This window comes from Dipodomys spectabilis, unplaced genomic scaffold (genome assembly GCF_019054845.1).
Source record: "Dipodomys spectabilis isolate Male_0828 unplaced genomic scaffold, ASM1905484v1 ptg000095l, whole genome shotgun sequence".
NCBI classification, from domain to species: Eukaryota; Metazoa; Chordata; class Mammalia; order Rodentia; family Heteromyidae; genus Dipodomys; species Dipodomys spectabilis.
In genome coordinates, this window is record NW_024870772.1 from 5,969,108 (window position 1) to 5,982,360 (window position 13,253).

Sequence of the window (13,253 nt, forward strand, 5' to 3'; positions counted from 1 at the left end):
CAGACCTGCTGGGCTCACGCGCATCTCCAGCCTCAGGGGGCGCCCTCCTGCCCCACTCCCCCAAACCGCGGATTTCGAGGATTCGCCGCCACTAGTGTCCCAGTTCTGCCTTAGCACCGGACGTGTGGTCCTCTCCCGCCCGGGGTCCACAGGATCTGATCGCGGCTGAGCCGCGCTCTTTTGCCTTCCGCGATCAGCGCTGGTGTCTCGGCTCGGCCGGGAGCACGCAGCCCGCTGTGCCTCCTTTGGGCTCCAGGGGGGCGCCGAGCACAGCGGGGGTTCTCCTTCTCCGCCCAGGACACACTGTGGGTCTCCCTCTTCTCCTCTCCCCGCTTCCACCACCACCACCACCCGGGGTTGCTGGCTAGCTACTCTTGGCTGAGCTGCAATCGCTTGACTTCCCTCGCGTAAAAACATGTCAGGCTCTGGGAGAAAAGACTTTGATGTGAAGCACATCCTGCGACTCCGCTGGAAACTCTTCAGCCATCCTTCGCCATCCCAGGGCAGCCCAGCCGGGGGCGGCTGCCTGCAACCGGACGGAAGCGGCAGCTTTGAGCACTGGGGACCCAGCCAGAATCGCCTGCTCAAAAGCCAAGAAAGGGGAAGTGTGAGCGCTTTCTGGAAGAAACCTTCCTCTTCCTCTTCTTCCTCGTCGTCTTCCTCCTCCTCTTCCTCCTCTTCCTTCAATCCGCTAAATGGCACCCTGTTACCGGTGGCCACACGGCTACAGCCAGGGGCGCCGGGGCAGGGCACCCAACAGCCAGCCCGGACCCTCTTCTATGTGGAGTCCCTAGAGGAGGAGGTGGTGCCAGGCATGGACTTCCCGGGCCCCCACGAGAACGAGAAGGGACTGGTCCTGCAGGAGCTCAAAGTGGAGCCAGTGAACTCCAGCCAGGCAACAGGTGATGGATGTGCACACAGGTATGGTAAGTCCCTCTGGGGCACCCAAGCTTCTCCAGTCCCCAGTCCTTTCTCTCTGTGTGCTTGTTGTGCTCAACTGAGTCTGAAGAATTTTCAGGTGGAAATGTTGAGCGAGATGCCAGTCTGCTTTCCATTGCCCAAATTGTCATCTCCTTCAAACTTTGCTCAAGGATTTCTGTTGGTTCATCCTCATTGTCTTTCGTTTTTCAAGTCTTCACTAGAAGTGAAAATGCACACATTGTTTTTTGTTTGTTTTTTGGGGGAGGTGGTTCTCATAGTTCTGTGCTTATGAAGTTTTTCCGGCTTTAACTTCACATTATCTAATGTAAAGTAAAACTGTCTTTTAACTGGCATAGCCTGAATATCTAGGGTCCTCGTGGCTTTGGTTTTGGACTCCAGGAAGAATGAAGTGTACAAAATGAGATTAAACGCCAGTGTTATCTTATGTGAGTCTCTCTCTGGGCAGGGTTACTGTTTTCAATCCTAACTTTCCTCCAGATGTTTTCACTTTCTGCACATTTTTGCCTTCTTTGAAATAAGTCCTAGAATCAAACTGTTGCTGGTGGTCACCTTTACATCCAGCTGTTGTGATCTTTTGAGCTTACTACTGAAAGCATTTTCTCTTAAGCAGGTAATATCTTTTCTAGTTTGTTTTCAGCTTGACATTGTATAGAGTTCTGCTAATTCGAACCCATAGAAAAATCCTTGGAATCCATGAAATTAACTCCTGCTGAGTGTAACATTTTTAGAGAATTGTGAGTCATTATTATTCTTCATTCCATCATTACTACTTTGGGCATAGAATGAGGATATGAAGGATTTGCATTTAGATTCATATGATATCAGAATACATTACTGAAAAAGAATTAGAGGAGAAATGCAGGAGAATAATCATGAATATGTTAATGTATTTTAATTACGTCTCAAGAACAAGTTAGATACAGACACAACTTTTAAGCTTTCACTTAGTTCAATGAGCTTCCTATAAAGTTGATTCAATTCCAGAAAGAATATATAAAACCAAGTATTATATAGGTGCTTTTTATTTAAATGAGTTTTTTTTATTAAAAATACTGTACAGAGGGATTGCAGTTACTTGAGCAAGGTAATGAGTACATTTCTTATCCAGCATTGTTGCCTCTTCCTTTCTTTTTCCCCTATCATCCTGTCCCTCCTACCTCCTCAATTACACACCTCCCTCCTCCCTGCCTAAATTGTAAAGTTCAACATAGAGTCTTATACATCTCATTGATGCAATGGGTCAATCTGTACCCTTATTTAAACCATGTGATGTTTTTGTTGCTTTGTATGTCCCTCCCCCATGGTATAACCCCTGTTTTCACTGTATTTAATGTTGGTCTAATTTGTGGAGGGGAAGGGGGAAAAAAAACAAAATGTTTATAATATAGGTGCTCTTTATACTGGCTACTGTAGTGATGAAGGAACTAAAAATTATCAATTTCTTAAAGTACACGAATTCTATTGACAAGGCTTTAAATTTTAAGAGTAATGAATATATCTAATGTTATGTTCACATTTGATATAAGTATTTTAATGTGGGAGAGAGTTAATTTGCAATTTTTAGATATATTAAGATTAATAATGTGTATTACTCAATTAAAATAGCATTACCAAAATGGCTAAAACTTAATTCCATGAATACAATGATGTTTCCAAACTTACCTACTCAGTGTATATTTGACAAACAAACAACAAAAAAAATAACCTGAGCTTTTTCGTCCATTTCCCTCGAGTAAACATTAAATCTGATTTGGAAGTGTTCATTAATATGTAGTGATTTAGTCTATATATTTAAGGAAGCTACGTAAAATACTTACTAATTCTTACTTTATTAAACCTGGTATATTTGAGAGTCATACAGGTCACACACACACACACACACACACACACACATATACACACACACACATATATATAGAGATACATATATATGCTTGTATTAGGTGTATATTTAAACATCCAAATCAATTGAAAGTATGTAGCCTCCTAGAAGTATTAATGCTTCCTATCTTCAGAAGTAGTTTGGTATAAACATTTTACAAAGTGAGGCATATTAGCCTTGGTAATTCATGAAAACCTCCATGAATCAGGGTGATGTACTAATTGGAATACTGACATTAGCAATGATAATATATTTCAAAAGCAGACAGTAACAACTTTAGGTCAAAATAAACAATCAGATTTAACTTCTTTTTGATTATATTTCATTATTTTAAATTCACAAAAAAGAACTTCCCAGAAACCAAAAAATAAAAAAATAAAAACTCTGAAAATCACCCAAGTGTCAATCTATCTGTAGTTGGGACCATGTGCCGTAGCTATTTCACATGTGTAAAGAATGGAAAAACAAGGGTAATGGTTTATTCAAATCTTATTATTTTCCCTGCTGGTGGTTCAGGGAATTGAACTCAGGGACAAGTCTGATTATGCTAGGCCATTGATAGTGATCTACCTAGACTATGTCTGCAGCCAATTAAAAATTTACTAAGTAGATGGTTCAGATAAGTGTAAATATGTTACCTGGCAAATCACTTAGCACCAACACTATTGCCTGGTTTTCCTGACATTCCACAGAACATTGCTTTTAAATTCATGATTAATTGAAAACATGACACGTCAATTATAATTTTAGTCATTAGGAATATACAGCATTTTGATATACTGTAAAACTAGGGCTCATTGTCTAGAAGAAGGAGCACTTTCACAGCAAACTACTCAACAGACATTTAATAACAATTCAGAATTTTGTGGAAAATAGTGGTTAACAAGAATTTAAATATTTCTCTATGGTTGTATACTGTATACAAGGAAACAATAGTTTTAAGATAGAAGTGAGTATATAAACTATATAAACACTATATAATAATTTTTATAACTGAGGCCATTATAACTCAAAATGTGACATCACATTTAAGATTTAGCATTTTGTGTTATCAAAGTCTTCTTTCCATGTGGAATTAATATTTCACATATAAACTAGTTCTGTTCCATTCTTTAATGATATGTTTACACATCTTTCAAAATTTCAGTTTATTTATTTGAACTGCTTTCATATATTGCTTCAGAAATGTGTGCAAATTATTAAACTTGATGAATGAGGTTCTGAGGAAAGTAGCTTATCACCTTTGAATTTTGGAAAGCTCAAACGTTATGGTCTTAAAACGGGTACACAGTAGGGATTTGGACATAAGTTCATGTAGTATCAAAACACGTCTTATCACATTAACTTACATTCAACACTTAAACATATACAAGCAGAACCAAATCTCGCTAATTCATAGTTTGTAAGCGGGACTCTGGTTGCTCATACCTGTAATCCTAGCTACTCAGGAAGCTGAGATCTGAAGATCACAGTTCAAAGCCAGCCCTGAGGAAAGTCTGTGAGACTCTTATCTCCAATAAACCACCAGAAAACTGGAAGTGGTGCTGTGGCTCAAGTGGTAGAACACTAGCCTTGAGCTGAAGAGCTGAGGGACAGTGTTCAGTCCTAGAGTTTAAGCCCCATGAGCGATTAAAAAAAAATCATAGGTTGTGGCTCTATTTAATTAATGATTAAGGTGTAATCTCTGTGTCATGTGTTTTATACTTATATGAGGAAAGAAACATGTAAAGTCTTAACTTTTGGTCCTATTACATCCTAAATTCTGAGAATACAGATATCTGATAGTGTACTTACCACCCATAGACCATGTTAATAAATTTGTACTCTAAATCTAAACCTAGCCCCCTTGTCCTATCCCTTAACCTTTCAAATCTCCACTCTTTCTTGTTCAATTTTCTTCTTTATCTCAGAGGAGAGCTGTACAAGGATTAGGTTGTAAAATATAATATCATAATTGTCAACCTTTCCTTTGTCATTATATCGAACATATCCAAAACCTGGATATTCTTCCTGTTTCCTCAATATTTGTCCTTAATCTCCATTATTTGCATTCAATCTACATTACTTTCTTCTTTCCATTCAACTGTTTCATATTTTTTCCTCATCCCTTTTTACTCATAATTTATTTTCTACACAAGTAAATGAAAATGCTAAAATAATAAAAGCTCAACTAGGGCTGGGATGTAGCTCAGTGGCAAAACGCTTGCCTAGCAAGTGCAACGTCCTGGGTTCGATCCCCAGTACCAAAAAAGAAAGGACAAAAAAAAAAAAGCTCAACTAAAGACAACTTGGAAGATCAGAAATAATATGATTATAGATTCTGTAAGCTTTAGCCTAACTTCAAGGTATCTTAGAGTTAGACTAGACTCTAAAACCCTTTCTTAATGCCTGATAGAGAAAAGCTAGTCTCTTCTACTTCCCAATATAAAATGTCAAAGAAATTTCCATTTATATGGTGGAGTAGATCTAGAGTAATTGCAAATATTGTTGGACTTTTAAGAGCTTCCATCACTGTGTTTCAAAGTAAATTTAATGTGATTGTTTGGAGCCACTATGTTCAGGAAATTGGTAACAACTTCTATTTAATAATAAAAATCTTTGACGGTGCAGTCAATTTTATACAATATGTATTGCATGAAGAATATATTTGAAAGCAAAAACAACCAGAAGAAGAAAATATAAAAGTAGAAAAATGATTTATTTCATATACTATGAATGTTTGACATCATATTTAATGTGTGTTCAATAATACATGTTTGACTTAACGTGTATTCTTAAGCAAGTTTTCTCAAAAAGAAGACTCATAAAGCGTATATTAAATTAAATTACTTCTCATATTTTTTGTGCTACATTTCTTTTTACCGCCAAAGAATTTCCACCATTTTCTGATCAAAATTCTATGGTCATGGAACACTCTCTAATCTCAGTGTCAACTATAGATATCTTGGCCATATTTTACTGCATCTGTTCACTCACTCTTGCTTACCAATCTTTCCATTGACCTCTGCCTTTCTGATTCAGTATCTTTCTACATAATCATTCACTACCTTTGGGTTTCAAAGTCAATCTTCAATGAACTGTTTCCTATTATTGAAATGTCTTGAATAAAGTCTCTGTACCTTTCTAAGTAAGTATTCTTTGATGCTCTAATAAATTCATATCTTTCTTTGTTTTCTTAGAGCATCTTGTCCTTCAACCTCTATTGAAGTTTGTAATCACATATTCGCATCTGTGTTGATGGAGGTAGGCTAACATTTCACATGGAGAGGAATGTGCTTTATTCAGTGTTCTAACCTTATTGAATAACATGTGCTAATTCAATAAGTACATTAATGTCTATTTTAATCAAAATAACCGACATTAGAAACCATTTATTCCAGGTAGCATACTGCAAATTATAATGTGTAAGTAAAATTATAACACCCTGGGATACTGGTACATTATCTCATTGATATATAATGCTTTTATTGTTACCATGAGTGAAATGACTGCGTGCCTGTGGCTCTTCCTTGTAGTCTTAGTTACTCACGGAAGGATATCTGAGGAATGAGTTTGAAAGGCAAGCCAGACAGAAAAGTCCATAAGCTCCCTCAGCAAAATGCAAGCTTGGTGACTTGACTGAAATAGTAGAACAGCAGCCGTGAATGAAAAAGTGGCACAAAACTGCAAAGTCCTGAGTTCAGTCCTGCTGCTATAAGTACATGTGGGGCGTGGGTGGGGGGTGCGGGGAGGACGGGTGGGGGACCGGACTCTTGTGGGAGGGGAGGCGGTAATGAAATATATGAAATATCATGAGAGTAACTTCCCGGAATCATAGGGTCCTAGTAGTTGAGCTAGACTTTCAGGTTTTGTTTCTTCTTTGTTATCTGGTTCTATGAATTTCATTTCAAGCCAATTTTGCCTTACCTTCTTTGCTTTACTTTTCTCAGTCTTCTCTTGCATTAAACAGGGAAAAAGAACAGAAACTCCATTTAAGGTTACTGGAAAATATTTTTATAGTTCTCCTGTTGTAAATTACATATTTTGAATGATTATATTGATTTCATAAAATCACAATCACAAAAAAAATTTGATAACTCTAGTCAAATGGGACATTTTATTGCAAGTTAGAATACACTGAATCATTTGAATGTTTTGTTGAATGTATTTTATTTTGGAATTATTCAATTGGCATAGCTTATAAATTAAAAAAAACAAATGAGAGTGAAAGACAAATTTATGATAGAAACTCTTTCTTACATTCAGAACATCTACAGTGCTACCTGAAGTGAATACACTAGAGCTCACATTGGACCCATTCTCAGAAACAAAGCAAAATAAAATCAAAGACTATAGGACATAGTATAATTAATAGAGCACTGGTCTAATGAGTAAGGCCCTGGGTTCAAATTTATGTTCTGCAGACATAAATAAATTAAAAGGTGAAAGTGAGGGTTTTATTAGCTAGTAAATCCCATTGCCAATTTGTTGAAGGAATCAACATATCCCTTGATGGGTGAGCAGATAAAGAAATTGTAGGATACACACACACATATTATATACACATACGTATGTATATACACATTTACACATATATATGTAAATATGCATATATATTATATACATATATATATTCACATATATATAATATGCATATTATATATATATATTCACTCAGGCAAACACACATACAATGAACACTACTATTTACACTTAAAAAGGAACTGTGTCATCTCACAACATGGGGAAAATTTAAATATCATCAAACTAAATGTAATAAGCCTAAAGGTAAGCATAAATATTTCATAATCAACTTACAGATAGAATCTATAAAATGTGAGCTCATAGAACGCTAAGTTAGATGATAATTTCAAAACATTTAGCTTGAAGATATTAGGTTGGTCCAAATTTACAGTATTCCAGGGACATCTTGAACAGAGTAGGAAATCATTATGTACTTAAATATCAACAAAACAAATTGAGAGGCAGAAATAATAAGTGTGATTCTGAGTTAAAACCTTAGTACTGGCAATAAATAAATACATACATAGACACATAATTGCATAAATAAAATTTAAGAAGTGTATTATGTGTGTGACATGTAAAACAAAAAGTCTCCATAAACTTTTTTGGCAATATAAGTCAAATGATAGTTCATTAATATTGATGACCTGAAAGTTATGATTTTCATGATGTTGACATTTTACATTGAAATTTATTGCCAATATAATTTTTAAATTATGTGTCTAAAAAGTTTAAAATGTTAATTTGATGATTATTAACTATGTTTATTAAACATCAATTTCAAAATAGGTAGATTTATAGATGTTTCAAAGAGAGCAATATTGCTCTCTAGTGGTGATGTGTACACAATGAAGTTCTGGGTCCTTTCAAAAGAAGGAGAGGATTAAGAAGTTAAAATTATAGTATAAAATAATAGATTAATAAGATTAATTATTTTAAGAAGATAACATAATCTTTTTGAAAGCTTCATCACAATTTTTAAAATAAACTACTACACACAGAAAAATTTAGAAGATCCCTAAAATTTCAGTTTTACTTAAAAATGAACATATGGCATGGCTATCTTATCGATATTATTGTTTGAATGGATAACTAAAAATAAAACTTTAATCCTGAATTTTTTTTTTTTTTTTGGGTCCAGTCCTGGGGCCTGAACACTGGGCCTGGGCGCTGTCCCTCAGCTCTTCAGCTGAAGGCTAGCGCTCTACCACTTGAGCCACAGCGCCACTTCCGGCTTTTTTCTGTTTGCTTATGTGGTGCTGAGGAATCGAACCCAGGGCCTCATGCATGCAAGGCAAGCGCTCTACCACTGAGCACCTTCCCAGCCCCCTGAATTTTTTTAATACCAAAAATTACTACAACCTCAGAAAGTTTAGAGAAAATGAAAGTATGTCTATCTCATACAATAACAAATTTCTTCTGCTTAATATCATACATTAATTTTAGACAGACTCAATGACACTAAGAAGTTACTATTGTTGTGCCCTGGTGGATCACACCTGTGATCTTAGCTACTCAGGAGGCTGTGATCTGAGGATCATGGTTCCAAGCCAGCCCGAGCAGGAAAGTCCTTGAGACTCTTATCTCTTATGAGCAACCAGAAAGCTGGGAGTGGCACTGTGACTCAAGTGGTAGAGAGCTAACCTTGATCTGAAGAGCTGAAGGACAGTGCCCAGGCCCAGAGTTCAAGCCTCATGGCAGACAAAAAAAAAAAAAAAAAAAAAAGAATAAATTACTATAATTTACATAATTTATGGACAAGTATTCAAGATACAGTATACATATGAAGAGATATAACTACCACACAACTATTTGAAGACAATAATAAAAGGAAATATATACCTATGCAAGTCATGCAGAAATAATTTATGATATGAATATTATCAAAGAAAATATGTTAATGTTGTACTACTTAGAAATATTTTTTACAGCTGCCACATCTTGAATCACATCTTGCCAATCACATGATCAGTCCTTTCTGCCTCAATTGTTTGGGTTTATTTGTTTATGTGTTATGGCAATGCTTGGATTTCTATTTTTTTTTAATTTTTTATTATGAAAATACCATACAGAGGAGTTACAATTACATGGACAAGATAATGAGTACATTTCTTATCAAGCATTGTAGCCTCCTCCTTTGTTTCCCCCTCCTATCCCTTACCATATCCCTGCCCCCCACCCACTCTTTACACCCCCCCCCAAAGTTGTAAAGTTTGTTTTTCGACATAACAACTTGTACATCTCATTGTTGCAATGGGTCCACCTGTATCCCTATTCAAACGATTTGTTTTTTCCCTTCCCCTCCACAAATTATATCAACATCAAATACAGTGAAAGCAGGGGTTATATAGTGGGGGAGGGACATAGAAAGCAACAAAGAAATCATTGTATAAATATGTTAGAAACAATCGCATGAAAGTAAAAAAAAAAAAAAAACATTTGAATATGTAGTTTAGGATTCATTTCTCCTAACATCAACTTATCTGACCTTTTCTGCTTGGATTGCTATGGCAGGTGTGTTTGTATGGCAGGTCTGTGTGTTCCAGGCAGGTACTTTACCACTTGAGTCACACCAACAGTTCTTTTTTGTATTAAAACAGGAACTTTCTTTGTTGCCCAAACTAGGATGAACTGCAGTCTTCCTATTTATTGCAACCTGAGTAGTTCAAATGACACTTTTCATAATTCCCAGCATATTTTTTTTTGTTTTGTTTGTTTCTTTTTTTCTTTTTCTTTTTTTGCTGGTCTTAGGGCTTGAACTCAGGGACTGGTGTCTATCCATGAGCTTCTTTTTGCTCAAGGTTAGCACTCTATCACTTGAGCCACAGTACTATTTCTGGCTTTTTCTGAGTAGTTTATTGGACATAAGAGTCTCACAGACTTTCCTTCCCACGCTGGCTTTCAACTGCAGTCCTGAGATCTCAGCCTCCTGAGTAGCTAGGATTACAGGCATGAGCCACTGGTGTTCGGCTTGTAGGTGTTATTTAAATAATTTAAATTAATTTAAACCCTGACTCAGATTAGATAATGTGACACCTAACTCTCCTGTTTTGATTCTGTTCCCTTTAGAAGATTTTTAACTAGAAAATCTCTCTCTAAACATATCTCTCTCATACCAAATTTCCAACATTTATAGTTCACAGAACAAATAAGATTTCTTCTGCTTTCATGTTTTGCTTTCAAACCTCTTTCTAACACAGAAGATACTTTTCAGTACTTTTCCAACATGCAAACTACTTTTTTTCTTTCTCCTAGAAAGTTTCCCCACTTTTCAAAATGGAATGTGTCCAAGCAGTTATATTGAATCTTCTTTGTAAACAGTGGTGGCACATCCTCAAAAGTCCAATAATGTTTCTTAATTATATTGGAACTAAGTCACCATGTTAGAAACATTCTTTACATTCTCTCTTGGCAACTAAAAAAACATAATTTTGTTGCAGTAGCATATCTGACATTGCATCAGAAATTTCTTTTACACAGCAGCCTTAGTAACAATGTCTAGTCTACCTCCAAACTACCTTGAAGTTCACTATGATTTGTGGAATATAGATAATATTGTTTCTGATTTTCTCAGAAGCTTTTATTTTGCAATCTTCCTTTTGTTTTAAAATATAATTTTCTAAGAACATTTCCTCATTTCTTAACTTTTTTTTTTTTGTGGGGGGGGGTTTGGTTATGGGTCTTGAACTTGGGGCTTCGGTACTGTTCCTAAGCTTTTTCACTCAAGGATAATAATTTTCTACCACTTTAAGCCATAGAATGACTTCTGGTTTTCTAATGATTAATTGATAATATGAATCTCATGGACTTTCCTGTTTGAGCTATCTAAGAAACTGTGATCCTCAGATCTCAGCCTCCTGAGTAGCTAGTTGTGAGCCTTTTACCAAGGTGAAGTGGTACTTCACATTCTATCTGCTCTTCTTTAAACCTGTCTAGAACAAATCACAAAATACTAACATAAGAAAAATATTCCATTAAGCACTCAAAAAAGTGTGCAAATATAAATAAATGAATTTATGAATTGTGTCTGTAAACAATAATATTAAAGTTTACCACATTCCTGATTGATCTATCAGGAATGAACAAATAATGTACCCAGCTTCACACATCTGGTTTAATCAGTTTCTATTTCTCTCCTGAGTTTCTTAATAATATTGAGTAAGGTTAGTTTTTATTTTGCCAGTTCCTAGTAATTTAAATACTCAAGAACAGTTTTTCCTCTGGTTTTCATCTCACTAATTTTCCTTTTACTAAAATGACCATTAAGCCAATTGCTGTCAAACTTATTGAGGAAAATATATGAAATAATTCTTGTCATAGAGATCCCTAAAGCTGCTTGATCTTCCCAGATTAGACTCCACCACTAACTGACGTATTGATCAAGTTGAGTTGATCAAGTAATGACTCAGTCTTTGGTCCAGTCATTAGCTTTTCATCATTCCATCGCTACAAAAGTTGACAATGTCAGCCATATTGCAACAGCAGCTGACAAGAGAGATGTGTAGGTTTACACAGACAGGAGTCTGTTTGTAGTGGTAGTGTGTCCATAAAGAGTTATTATAAATATATAAGTAAACACATATGGCATTGTATGCAAGTGTATACAAATGTCTTAGTTTAAGTGTGCTATTTGCAGGGAAGACTGCAATTCCTTAGAAAAAGGAAGTCACAGTCCAAAGAAATGAATACCATATAAATGGTATTTGAAAGGTGGGAGGCGAGACCCAGAGGAGAGTCTAAGTGCATGAAGAGCGGAGGTGGGAGAATGCAGTCACAATAGTCAATACACAGGGGAAGAATGATGAAAGGGATGATATAAATTTACATCCATTTTATTCATAAGCTGACTTGTTGAATGGACTCTTATTTGTCCAATTAGTTATAGATCAGTTAAAATATAATTTGAAAAACTAAAGAAAAAACAAGTTTCATTCAACAGAATACTTTCCTGCTTTGCTTGTTACTAATACCCCTGACTAGCATTTTTGTGGTAGTTTTGAAAACTGAGAACAATTATTTGCTTCAAAGAGGAATCAGAAAGAAAAAAAAGAATTTCAGGAGCTAGGCACATAATTGATTGTGACAATGTTCTGAAGAAGGCAAAAAAAAAAAAAAAAAAAAAAAAGAGGCATAGTAGTAATGAAAAGAATGTCCCAGGCTCATTTAACCATCCAAAAAAGTCATATTGAAACAGCCATGCAAAAATCTCAGCAGGCCCCCTTTCCCCCCCACACATTTTAAATCCATTAGGAGTCAGCTGTTTACTCTTGATTTAGAGGGAGATCTTGTGTGTGTGTGTGTGTGTGTGTGTGTGTGTGTGTGTGTGTGTGTGTAGATCTGTAATATATATTTTTTAATTGTAGAGATGCTATATAGAGGGGTTATAGTAACAAGAGTAAGGTAATGAGTAAATTTCTTGTCCAGCATTGTTACCCCCTCCTGTGTTGTTCTCCTACTACCCCTTCCCTCCCCCACTCTTCTTCCACCCAAGTTGTGAAGATCATTTCTAACATAGTATCTTGTGAGTCTCATTGTTACATCCTGTGTCTTCATTTAGTTTACATAGGTAAACTTTTTTATTTATTTACTTACTTATTTTTTTGCAGTCCTGGGTCTTGAACTCGGCCTGAGCGCTGTCCCTCAGCTCTTCAGCTCAAGGCTACCACTCTACCACTTGAGCTACAGTGCCACTTCCATTTTTCTAGTGTTTTATTGGAGATAAGAATTTCACAGACTTTCCTGCCCGCGCTGGCTTTGAACCGGGATCCTCATAACTCAGCTTTCTGAGTAGCTAGGATTACAGGCGTAAGCCACTGGCATTCGGCGGTAAACTTAATTTTATAAGTTAAAGTTTTGACTTTTTCTCAAGAAACTTCATTTTCTCAAATTTCTTGTAGCCTTCAATGACTGACTGAACATATCTGTG

At 36.1% G+C, this 13,253-nt stretch overlaps 1 protein-coding gene across 1 annotated transcript in view; it reads left to right on the forward strand.

Moving 5' to 3' along the window:
• The first annotated feature begins 814 nt into the window (after positions 1–814).
• Klhl1 (kelch like family member 1) overlaps positions 815–13,253 on the forward strand; it is a 251,010-nt gene continuing 238,571 nt past the window's right edge. The window contains exon 1 of the mRNA XM_042685460.1: positions 815–921. Within this exon, the coding sequence (XP_042541394.1) occupies positions 815–921 (107 nt within the window). The remainder of the gene's footprint in view (positions 922–13,253) is intronic.